General features: G+C 47.4%; 1 protein-coding gene across 1 annotated transcript in view; it reads right to left on the bottom strand.

Annotated features, from left to right (window-relative positions):
- Positions 1 to 12,639, bottom strand: part of skia (v-ski avian sarcoma viral oncogene homolog a) — an 86,415-nt gene extending 73,776 nt beyond the window's left edge. Inside the window, exon 1 of the mRNA XM_035381239.1 lies at positions 11,226 to 12,639. Coding sequence (XP_035237130.1) covers positions 11,226 to 12,131 — 906 coding nt within the window. The 5' untranslated portion in view covers positions 12,132 to 12,639. The remainder of the gene's footprint in view (positions 1 to 11,225) is intronic.
- Between the last annotated feature and the right edge of the window lie 501 nt (positions 12,640 to 13,140).

Below are 13,140 nucleotides of genomic sequence, written 5' to 3'. Positions count from 1 at the left end.
CAAAGGAAGGCCCTGGCTGACACAGCACTATTTCGGCTGTCTCCTCTCAGATATCTGCTGCCTTATACGTCACAGATTACAACAAACCCCCCCCCTCCCCCCTTTCCCCGGCTCTCAAAATAACGTGCGGCTACAGACTGCCCGGACGTCCGAGGCGAGCCATTTCTGCCGTCATTTCACACGACGTGTTTTTCTGTTTTTTTTTTTTTTTTAAATGTACTTTCTTCATATTCGTGTGGCTTTGTTGCAATTTTACCAGCTGTGTTTCTCATCCATTCTGAACGGTGTTTGATAATCTACTCAATGGGGGATGGGGGCTGGGTTTGGGGGGAGGGCCGGCCCTGTCAGAGTGATACACTGACGCGCTGCGGTGCCCCTCCCCTGCGGGACGGGGGCCCGTCTGCTCACTGGGACAATGAGGCGCGGCGGCACGCCGGGCCGCTACCCCCGGCAAGCCGCCAAATATCCTTCTGTGTCTGTCTCACGGGACGCGCAGCCGCGACGCCGGCCACTCCGCGGTAACCGGGCTGTTTCGGCCCCCGCGCGACAGACCCGACGGGCGCAGAGAAGGGGGCCTCAGGCGAGGCCTGCGAGACAAACAGCGCCCAGGCAACGAAAAACAAAAAAAAGAGAGAGAAAAAGACAGAGAAGCAGCGGCCGCTGAGAGGTGGGGATTACCTCGCCGGCGGAGCACACTTCGCTGACGCAAGCGTCCTGCGGCCGACGCTCAGGCGCAGGGCTGAGACCACACATCTGCATCTGTCTGAGACGCCGGTTCTCCTTAACGCGGCTCCTACGTCTGTCTCGCACACGCACACCCACGTCAACACATACACACACACACACACCAACACTCACACGCACACACACGCGCACTCACATATACACACCAACACTCACACGCACACCCACGTCAACACATACACACACACACACACACACACACACACACACACACACACGCATACACATATACACACCAACACTCACACGCACACCCACGTCAACACATACACACACACACACACACACACACACCAACACTCACACACACACACACACACACACCCACGTCAACACATACACACCAACACTCACACGCACACACACACACACACACACGCATACACATACACACCAACACTCACACGCACACCCACGTCAACACATACACACCAACACTCACACGCACACACACGCGCACTCACACATACACGCCAACACGTGTGTAAAGCCATCAAAGGGTACACAAGTACACATCCAATGAAAGCCAACATTAATAATAACACAAATCTAATTTTGCCTTACGGTTAAGCTGTAGGGCCTATGTAATATTCAGACATATGTAAATCTGGTTAATATGTTTATGTAAACCATAGAAAGGTTAAGTTCAGAGGGCCAGCCATAAGCATTGAATCGTTTTCGAATATAATTAAATGTTAAATTACTTCACTGCATAAAAAATCGTACTTTATTCTGCTCAACCAGCACTTTCAGCTATACCCAGAGTGCATTTAAACGGCTGATTACTTTACTGAGGGGAATGTTAAGCTGTGCCACCTTCCTTAAAGGGCACAGCTGTACCACGTCCCCCAGGAGTCAAGCTGGCAACCCTGTGGTGACTAGGCAGGTTCCTCAGCTACGCTGCTGCTCTCTTTGCCCAAGATGAGTGAGAGTGCAGGATGTTTCCCACGGGGGAACAAGCCCTGTTGGGGCCACCAGAAACAGTCCAGTCCAGGGGGGGGGGGGGTTAGAGTGAGCCCCTTTCACAGCCCACCCACCCCCGAATAACTCCATTTCCTCATGCCTGTTCCACTAAAATAAAGCCCGCGTATAAAATGAATTCTGACGTGTCTGACTGCGAATGCATAAATATGTTATATCCACCCACGCCCCCCTCCCCCTCCCCACCCCCGCCACACATTCACAGACAAAAGTTTTTCAAGCTTGTCTCTGAAATTGGAGCAAGATGCCAAATATGAGTGGGAGTGAGAGGGGGGGGGTCGATAAATAAAGATATAAATAAAATAATGGATCTAGATGAAAGTCTCCTTGGCTCTGCAAAAGTGCTAATTTATGCAGGGGGTGAGGGTTGGCTGGTTGGTTGGATGTGTAGTTAATGCAATAGCTCGGATTGCAGAGGCATGTGTGTGATAAATATTTTAAACCCCGAGTCATCCTGCGAACGTTCTAACTCATTAAATAAACACGGGGGTCCTTGCTGCCTACGGTAATTTATCATCAATAATAAATAGCAGCACAAAAATCTACACATTGTCACTCGCAATTCTGCGGTGTGTTCTTACGTGCCTGTTACCCAACGGCATGAAAATGTCAAGAGGTCCAGAAAGCAAAACGTTGGGGTTTGTCTCGCGCACCCAACACTACCCTACACATTTATTAAACATCCTCACAGTTGCCATAGGATCTGAGCAGGTCCACGGTGCTAACGGAGTCGTGCTGGCTTTCTGGCAAGGGCTCCCCAACGCGAGGGGGTGCCGTGTCGGGGAAGTAACCAATCAGCGGCTTCCATGGCTTTTGTCTGCTCGAGTTGGCTCGGGCCTTTTGGCGTAGGGACAGCGGGCCAGTCTGCAACACAGCTGTGATCCACTGACACACATGGTCGCCGTGGTAACCTCCACGCACAAAGGGTTTTTTTTTTTCTCTTTTTTTTTTTTTTTTGGAAAGCGCTTGAGCCGACTGCCCCTACCCCCCCAAAACCATCAAATCCCCTCCCCCCACACCGACTTCATCGGTCCCACAAAAAGGAACCCCCCCACCCGCCCCACTTCCCACCCTCCCCCCTCCATCAAGCCCGGCCGGCTCTCAGGTAGATCAATGCGATCTCTGTCTGAGCTGCACGTAAACCACATCCTCGGACGCTCCTCAGCGATCCGGGAAGATCTCGGTCGTCTGCAGACTGCCCTCGGAAGGCTGAGAGAGACTCGGCGGGAGAGAGAGAGAGGGATATGAGAGGGAGGGAGGGAGAGGGGAAGGAGGCGGTTTGAAACGATGGCCCGTGATGAAACGTTTGAACTTCTCCTCTCTTTTTTTTTTCCCTGCGAATTGGAGTCGTGTCATTCACAGACGGGAGCGCGTGGAGCGCTGAGGGACGCGCGGGAAGGGGAGCCTACGCCGCCTGCGTTCATCCGCGCGAGCGCGGGGAGGCGGCTGCGGGGGTGGAGGCAGGAGGAAGAGAGGAGGAGGTGGCGGGAGAGAGACAGAAAGAGAGACAGGGATAGAGCAGAAGGAAAAGCCAGTATGGCAGCCTACTGGGGAGGGGGGAGGACAGAAGAGTATCTTCAGGATTAAAGGCACTGACCTGTCTCTGCAAATGGAGCAAACTGACAGCACGCTCAGTCTTTCAGTCTGCTGTGTTGACCTTTACCACTCCACCTCACTCACTGAGTTTAAGTTTAGAACAAAATGACACATTTTGCCATGACTGGTCTTTTATGACATCACAGCGATGACAGAGCGGGTGTCAGCGGCGAAGATTCGGAGTGACCGATTCACAGACAAACAGCAACAGCAACGTCAACAACAACAACAACAACAACAACAACAAAATGATTCCGGCAAAGCAAAGCAAACCATCCCAAGGAATCATTTTAGGATGTCTGTTTAATTAAGATTAATTATACCCTCAGAAAAAAAAACAGATCAGGCTGTGAGAGAACAATCCCGTTTGAGAAGCTCTTGGAGGCCGGCGGAGCAAACGGCTCCAGGCAGGGAAGAACAAAGGACCAATCAGCACACCTAATTTATCCTCACCATCATTTATCAAGCCTTCGTAGGGCCACAGCCAGACGCCCTACCGAAAATGTTTGCCCTTCCACCCCTTTCTCTTACACTAAACACTCTGCCTCTGTCCGTAGCGTGCATATTTAAGAGTGGCGTGTTTACGTGCATGTGTGGTGTGTTTGTGTGTGTGCGTGTGTGTGTGTGAACCTATATTATATGCCTGTCTGCAGGGGTATGTCTCTGTGTGTGCACCTTCGAATGACAGTGTGTGTATTTATTTTTCCAAGTCAATTGACTTCTTTAAAGTTATTAGAAGAAGAAGAAAAAAAAAAGTCCTGCAAAGCAGAAATTTGCGGTGAGCCAAATCCCCTGCTGCTGTGCCTACCTCAGGAGGATAGGGAAAGAACTGAAACAAGGAGGGAGAGAAGGAAGAAAAAAAACGCTTGGTTTTGATGGGTATGCAGAAAAAAAAAGCACAGCAAATTAGCAGCGTATGTGGCAAATAATTAGTGTGAGGCGCTTCACACATGAACCTAACTGCTAATTAAAAAAAACCTTCTTAATTGACTCAAATTTGCATACCATTAATGCTACAAAGCAATTACACTTCAAATTGTTCTAGGGAGGTTTTCTAATCCTGTACTGAAAGCATTATGGCAGACTCTCCTCCGTCCAGTTTATCACCGTGGCATCCAGACTTAGCCTAACCTCTGCTGATATCCGCATCACCAAAGGATGCGGAGTACCTGGAAGGGTACGGTGTTCAACCTGCGTGACGCACAGATTTAAAGTCCCACGAGCGCCAAGCACGCCGTAGCTTTTTTTGTTTAATCGTCCCTCCCAGCCTGTTAGAAAGTTAACCCGGAGTCGCTCCCGACTGCAGGACTCCCCAGCGTCAATTTAAAATTGATTCCTCTGACCTTAAACAATGATCTTGGAAGACCGGTTAATGTGGCCGAGGAGAACAGTTGGGGTGCCGCAGGGGCTGCTGGGAGATGGCCTGATCTAAGTTAATTAGCAGGTTCCCTCTCCTCCGGGCGTCCTAAACGATCGTTCCCCTGCACTTTGCAGTCCAGGGACCGTAGCCTTAATTCCTCGCGTTTCGTAACAGCACTTACGATCTTAAACGGATGGATTATTCACGCTCCCAAAATGAATAATGAGAACCATCGCACGAGGTTAGGATGAGTTCTTCTTTTTCTCCAGTTATCCTGCACGTAGATTTCCACCCCTGCCATTACGTCACCTGAGCTTCGGCTAAAAGCAGCTGCATCTTTATTTAAAACAGAGGTTGCTGCGTTTTCTACGCAAGGATTTTTTTTTTTTTTGAAAAGGCAGGGATTTCTGCGGTGGCTATTGATATGCAGGCCTAACAGCTGTTGTGCTTTCCTCGGCATGGATATGGCCTTTTTTTGTCGGAAGGCTTAAGGCTGATGTGGCTCGCATATGAAACAGGACATACCCCATATTCCCTAAGGGAAATAAACTTCCTTTCCACCCCGAACAAGCAGCCCATTCAGCGGCGGACGGGATATCCCAGAGTGCAGTGGGACAGTTTTGGGCACTGGAAGGGAAAGTTTCGGTAATGCCGTCCTCTAAAAATGGACCGCGCTTTCAAGCGCCGTGTCAAACAGGGAAAAAAACGGCTCTCGTCAAAAAATACAGGCCGACAACAGTCACATAATCATCCCATCCGCACGGCGCCTTCCAACAGTGGCTTTTTAAAGGACTGTAGTTGGTCATTTCAGCGTTCCATTCAGGTTAAACGCAAGCAAATCAAAAACAGGCAACGAGAAGCTAAAACTGAGCCAAAAAAACAAACAAAAAAACAAACAAACAAACAAACAAACGCTAACATATCCCGTAAATGAAATCCGTAACGCTGGGTTCTGCGATTAAATGATAAACCCCAACCGCCGACTGGAAGTCTTTGTTCCTCTCTCAAAAAAAGCTCGCTCATTTTTTCCACTCATGACAAGCCGGGTCCCTTTTGTCTTCCAAAACCTCAGCCACCCTCCGAGAAAATTAAGCAAGAGGAGGTGGGGGGGGGGGGACAAAAAACACAACAACTTGATTTTCAAGTAGTAGAGAAAGGGCTGGGGCTGATTTTAATGTCTAACAGGTGTGAGGGCATATCCCATTCATGCCCATTCATGACTGTTTCCATGCCGCCATTGCGTAATCAGCCGTCTCTTCAGATGGCGAGCGGTGGCCTGGAATGCGGCTGTCGCAACTCCCGTTTCTCTCTCTCTCTCTCTCTCTCTCTCTCCCTCTCTCTGATTAATGTACGTTTGTCTGCCGGCTTTACAGAGAGCCTGCATCTGACACACAGCTTTTCTTTCATGAATTTATATGAAAGGCAATCTCTTGTCTTCTTGTGTTCTTGTTCCGTAGGCTACATAGCCTATAATGTACAATTATTAATATTTTGTGAGTCAAGAATAAGGTTATTTACTTCTTGTTTTTTTTATTTTTTTTTACTAATTAACAGTACATGTCTCAGCTTCTGATTAATGGCAAAAACCAAAGAAAAATGCAACCACGTAGGCCTATATAATTTCATTTCTTTCTTTTTTTCAGTGCCCACACACACAGAGACACAGCCACATAGCCTATATACACGGCCTTCAAAAGCTTTTCTTAAAAGCCACTCACATTAGTCACTGTTAGTCACTGATACACCTTGACTCTGACGGGCACAATACAGGAACTGTAAATCTCCTTATTTGTACAACCGCGTTACACGTTGGCAAATCTCTGCTCAGTGGTCTGTTTGATCTTCTGCCACAATTCAATATGCAGCAACCAAAAGCCACTGATAGTGTTTACCAGTCATTCAGCTATCAGGGTGCCTACAGTCGCTACCGGCACCTAATATTGGTTCTGTGGACTGAGGGTACAGCTCCACACCCAGCCCGTAAACTCTGAACCAACTGTTCAGCGCTACACTCCCTTCGTCACGCAGTCCAAACAAGCCAGCAGACGCGATCCAGCGCCAAACCCAGCCCAGGGAAGTCCACGCCATCATGTGACCGAAGCCAATTCCTGGAGACTTTGTTCAGACAAAGGAATGTGTTGTAATATCTTGGTTTCATTTTGAGCTACTCCCGGGAGTGCACACTGGGACACGCACAAGTCTAGACGAGGTGTGGAAACACCGTGACTACCAGGTGAGAGTGAAGTCGCCGGGCCCGTGACCTGACGGTGAACAGCAGCGACCAACGAGGCTAACACTTTAGGTGAGACGGTCCCCGCTCCGTCCCATCCCCCGCCCACCCCCCCCCCCCCCCCCAGGGGTGACTGCCTGAACGCCGCCCCCCCACCCCCCCCCTCACCTGCCACAGACCAATTCCACCCCCCCCCCCCCCACCCGATTATTATCAGCTGCCAGCGATGAGACCTGCGAGTGACTCAGTGCGAAGCGCGGGGCAGGAGACTCAGACGAGCCAGCGGCGCACGCAGGGTGCGGAACACGCTGGCTGGGGGAAGGGCGGGTGCCTTCCTTCGGACTGTGAGCCTTTTCAGAGAAAAAAAAAAAAAAGAAGAAGAAGAAGAAGAAAAAAAAAAAAAAAAAAAACCCCCAGTGGGGCCTGGCCTTTCGTAATTACACACAGATAGACACATTGCAGCTTCAGGACATCCTGTCTGTCTCCTGCCTCGGCGCCCATGCTGACTGCCACAGACAGCGAGACGTGACGCACGCGCGCGCCTGGGGGATGTTGGGTAATCCTAATCGGCCCCAGAAACTCAGAGGGGCCGGTCCCTGGCCGGTAGCTGCGCAGAGGCTCAGAGGGGAGAGGAAGTGATGTGACCCCAGACTCCTCTGTCCAGCCACACACACGCACGCGCACACAGACACACACACATGCGCGTGCGCACACACACAAACACACACACACATAAACGTGTGCACACACACAAACACACACACACATAAACGTGTGCACACACATGCATACACACATACACATACACGTGTGCACACAAATGCACATACGCATGCACACAAACACACGCAAGTATGTACGCAACCTTCTCCAGTGAAGAACTTGCTAGAAGCAAAAATGGACTTTAAGCATTTTAGCAGGGAGATTCAAAGCACAGTGGATTTGATCCAGTATGCCAACCCATATAAAATAACTGAACACTAGCAAAGAAGGATGACGTCAATACCTTGAAAACTTTTATGAGCGGAAATTTGAGTTCAGCACAGTCAGTATCCTTAAACTGGTTACCTTTCGTTTATTTCATCTTAGCCTAGGATAAAATTCAGTGCGGATTATTTCCATCTTTCAACCCAAGAACTGCATAACAACCAACCAGTGCATTGGTGGCTCTGAGAAAAACAGCAAAAATACAGATAAATATGTAGCCTACAAGAAGGTCAGATCAGACACACGGAAATAATGAACCCACTCTATCCATTTTACCTAATCACTTCAAACAATTCAATAAGCAAACAAAACAAGGACACTGTTATGAGTACTAGGCTACACCTAGCAGCTAAAAATATTTGCCCAGTGAACCCTGGCAAGTAAAGAAGTGACTTGTTGGACACTTGATATGATAAAGAAAAACGTAAGACCTTTCACCGAAATGGTAATAAACAGACAACAGGGCCAAATTTCAGACTAGCAGTGGAAGATAAGCAGAAAGCCAGACCACAGTGGTCCTTGAGACACTATTCTACAGTTACGCTGGCGACTGTTGATATTATGAATCTATTTTTGAAAAAACTTTTTTTCCCCCCACTGTTTCTATGACAGAACAGACTGTGGTGGCCACCCCAGAAACACCGCCTTTTCTTTAGAAGAGGAGCAACGAAGAAGGTAAGGGGGAAGGGAAGGCTGTGTGTGTGTGTGTGTGTGTGTTTGTTGGGTGTCTGTGTGTGTGTGTGTGTGTGTGTGTGTGTGTAGGGGGGAGGTCTCAATGTGGCCTATTGTTGGGGAATATTATGTTTCCACCACAATACTCCCATCCTTGCTTCATCAATTCTATTCAAGTGTAACAGTTCATGCAAATGAGCACACATGCCTTTCATTAAAGAGGGGTGGGGGTGGGGCTTTCATTGGTTTTATTTTGGGAAGGAAGGGAAGACACTCTGCCCTGATCTGTCCCCAACAGCACACAGACTTAATCCCCTTCTAACCTGGGGGGGGGGGGGGGAGGGGGGGGGATACAATCTGAATTCTGTCTGCTAGCTGCTAAAAAAATGATCACACTGCATAAAAATCCAGGTTACATAAGCCGCAATGCAACAAGAAACTAGTTAAAGAAGTGCTAGTGTAGAACAAAGGTTGCCTGGGACAAGTAGGCTATTTGAAGAGAGCCGTATCCAACATTCCATTCATCAGCTAACTTTCTCATAGTCAAATCAGATATATTCACCACAAAAGAACGGAATTACAGATGCAATTCACACATACTGTAGACCAGAGACCATTTGCCCACCATTCTTCCCTCTTCAATGTGACCCCAGAACATTTGCTATGAACTGGGTAACAGATCATAAACAGAACTGAAAGAAAAATTGCTTTCTGCTCATATAAATATGTATTTTCAAATTCTCTACAGGGGAACCTGGTAGCAACCATAAAAATTTGGGTCTTAACAGTAATATATCCAACATTTTTTTTAAATGTTAGTCTGTTCCAAGCTTGCAAAAAAAATAAAACCAACCATGCTTAGGAATGGTATACAAAGGCATACATATTTTCAGAAGAAGCACTTTATAAAAAATACATGAAAAGCTTTCAAATTATATATTAAAATGACATAATCAAATCAGTCCTATAATTTAATTATAATACCCTTGATGTGTGAACAACACTACAAGCCTACTCAAGGCAAACCAATATTGACACCACATATATTTTACCGTGCCTAATTTTGTTTAATGAAACTTGTGCATGGGCAAAATAATACGTCTGAAATATGCATAGGTTTTGAATCCTGAAGTCAAATTAAATAAACCCAGCGGTGTATCCACCAGGCTGCGACCGGCCAGCAGTGGGGCGTCTAATGGCTTCTCGAAGCAGACACAACAATTGCATCCCTCCCCTCCATAAGAGCCCTGCCGTTGACCACCCTCTGTGAGCTCAAACTTCGCTAAGTAGCACGCCGTTAAAGTCGGGATGGGTCTATCATTGAAAACACATCCACCTTCAAGTACCTGAGATAACAGCCCGAGCTAATACTCATGTTTCAGACATTTCCACAATATACTGTGAAACTCTGAGGGGGGAAGGGGGGAAGGGGGGCAGGGGGGGGGGGTTGTTGCAGGACAGTTAAAGCAGGATGGGAAAGGGAGTGTGAGTCAATGGGACAGAAGGATTGAAAGAGGGCTGCACTAACCAACTAACCAAAAAATAAATAATAATGTTGTTCTCCATTTGAATAGTAGCATAAATATCACATTTATTTTTAAATTGCAACGCAATATGCCAACCTTGGATTAAACTATAAGAACACACATATAAATACATAACACACATACAGTTTCGTGTGTGTATGGGGGGGGGGGGGGGGGGGGCAGGCTAGGGGGGAAGGTTAGGCTGGACTAGCTATTTAGCCCTAGTATGACGAAACGAAGCTTTTAACACCTTACAGAAGTGTTAGGCATACAAATGATGGTTTTATAGCTATTAATACGTTTTGTTATTTCTGAAGACTAATTCGTCGCAATGTCAACTTTAAACCGCGGTTAATTCTTCTTCAGGACAATCGACTAGTAATAGCCTACCTACTCGCTACTTCTACTGAATTTCATAACTGTTTTATTCCATTTGAAGTGTTACAAAATAATAATGTATGAATAAAAACAACTAACAAAAGGTCAGTACAAAATTGCCAAATAATAATAACCAATTTAAAATCAGCCTTGATACAAACGGACTGGGAAAAATGCGCTGCAAAACTAAATTTAACCACATAGCTTACGGGAAGTTGCAATGCCTAAAAATCAGTATAAATAGGTCGCGCATTCTAGTTGATTCGCAGTCAATTTAAATCATAGACTACGGGGGAAGAAGACGAATAGAAACAACAAAACAAAAATAACAGTAATAGAAATCAAGGTAGGAATGACACAGCTGCCTTAGTCGACGGTCCGATCAATACCCTAGGTATAGGCTACGATATTTACTTAATTGATTGGTGAACACAAAATCCATATGAAACTTAAAAATGGCAACGCAAATCACTTCAGTTTTAAAACCGCATCCCTGTGCAAGTGCATGAAGGCTACCCAAGCAGCAGACGGTCTTAAACGAGCCTGCAGTCTCGAAAGCAGTAATTGGTAGCCTATATTAAATAATTTCAGAATATGAACAACCTCGAAACAGCTCAACCCACGTTCTCAAAGGTCTAGGCTACATAAACCCCCGTAAAGCATATATCCCGACCGAAATGTTGGGTCGTTCAACAGACAACTGAGCGGCACATGGTAAGTTAAAGAGGCTGCAGCCTAATAGCCTACTCACCGTAGAGGCTTTCCTCTTGTACTTGTTCGCGAAGTCAAATTTCTCCTTTATTTCATCTAAAAGCTGCTCAAGACGTCCCTTCTCCTCTTTTCCCGTGTAATCCTGGCCGAGAAGGATGTATGCCCTCCAGTTGGCGGAGTCGAAACCCCAGTGGCAAGTCCTGTTTTCCAACGATTTGTGACTGTGGACCACGAACTTGTGAGTCGGATACATTAGTCTGCAGTCCATGCACTGGATGCAGGCTGCGTTTGGGCTAGTGTACAGCTCTGGAACGAAAAGTCCCTTGCACTTCCCGAAGCACTCGTGGTACACCTTGAAGCTTTTCTCCGACAGCTCCAGCTCTAGAATGCCAGAAAACTCCTTTTTGCAGTGCGGTGGGTACGTGCCCCCGTAAATCAGGGCATTGCAGAGGCGCTCTGCATCCGTTTTGGTGATGAGGCCGCACGAGGGTGCGGAGAAGGGCAAAATCCCCATGACTTTTAGGATCTCCAGCTGGTCCGCCGTGCACCTTGAGCAGTAGATGTGGAGGTCGTCGCACACCGAGTTGATCTGCTGGAGGGAAAAATCCCGCAGGACGGTGTTGAGGATCTGGGGCAGGCACAGTCGCTTTTCGCCGCCGACCACAAAACACGAGATCGTCTCGCTCTCCAGTACCGTCTCGCACCTTTCGGTGGAACGGTCCGAAGGGATGAACAGAGGCCCCGGCATCACTGGCGGAGGCTGCATAGGGAGGTGAAGCACTGGCTCGGGATCTTTGCCCTCCTTCTTGAAGAGAAGATCATGTTGCCACCGAGCAGAGAATGCCGCCGGGCCGCCAAGCGAGCTCATAGAACTCAGGTGAAACTGCTTCAGAGTTTGTTGCAGTCCTGGATGAGGTTGGAAGCTTTGTCGAGTTACAGTCTCCATGTTTTCCGCACTACTTCAATAATGAAAGTTCCGTTTAACGAGAGGAAACTAACGCAAGTGAAAGCTCCGATAGATCCCGGTTCCTTGTAAATCCAAGGTCTCGCAGAATTAGCAAATTCTGAAAAGCGCTTCATGAAACATCCGCGAAAAAGTCCGGACTAGTGCGTTTGCAATTCCCTCTACTAGGCGTATGGTAACACCGGCGCGTCTTCCCCTGCAGGCATAGACTCCCTACAGTCCATATCTACCTACGCGTCTTTATGATCCCACAGTAAAGGAAAGATCACTTTCAAGTTCCACAAAAGTGTCCACCTATCGAGTAGAGCTTTGTTTTTTAATGTATCGTGAATAAAATACCGTCCAAACAATTTTCGTCCCTCTTCTGAGAGCCTGTTTCCGCAGTGGTAGACGTTGCATCCACACTGTCTGCCCTTGCAGTAAGCTATGCCTGTGTCGCGATGGCCAGCCAGCGAGCTAGCTTGCTCGCTCACTCACTCGCGCTCTCTCTCTCTCCCTCCCTCCCTCCCTCGCAGCCCCCCTTTCTCACTGTTTGTGTGTGTCTGGCTCAGTCATTGAATCCCAGCCAAGAATGTGACTGACTCCCCAGGCTGGCTCTTCCAGGAACAAGTCGTCACTCCCCCTCTTCTCTTAGTAGCCCTGTGCGGCTGCTGCAAAGACGAAGGAGGAAAAAAAAGAGTACAGAGAAGAGTGAATCATTTGGTTCTCAGCTAAGAACGTCTGCAGCTGAAAGAGGAAGGGTGGAGTTTGCAACAGACAGTCTAATTTAAACTTCGAAGGGAAATGCAAATTCTACGACTGACTGCGGTTTATTTATTTAGGCTTGTTCTCGGCTACTAACTCAGAACTGCTCTTTTGCTCGGTGAAATTGTGAAAACAAACTAAAATAACGACCAAAACGAACAAGGCTCAACATAACAAAAACAACAAAATAGCATAATAATTAAAAAAAAATAAATAATAATAATAATAATAATAATAATAAACATAA

Source organism: Anguilla anguilla, chromosome 11 (genome assembly GCF_013347855.1).
Source record: "Anguilla anguilla isolate fAngAng1 chromosome 11, fAngAng1.pri, whole genome shotgun sequence".
NCBI classification, from domain to species: domain Eukaryota; kingdom Metazoa; phylum Chordata; class Actinopteri; order Anguilliformes; family Anguillidae; genus Anguilla; species Anguilla anguilla.
Note: the sequence above shows the minus strand (reverse complement) of the source record. Positions and strands in the feature narration are given on the sequence as shown.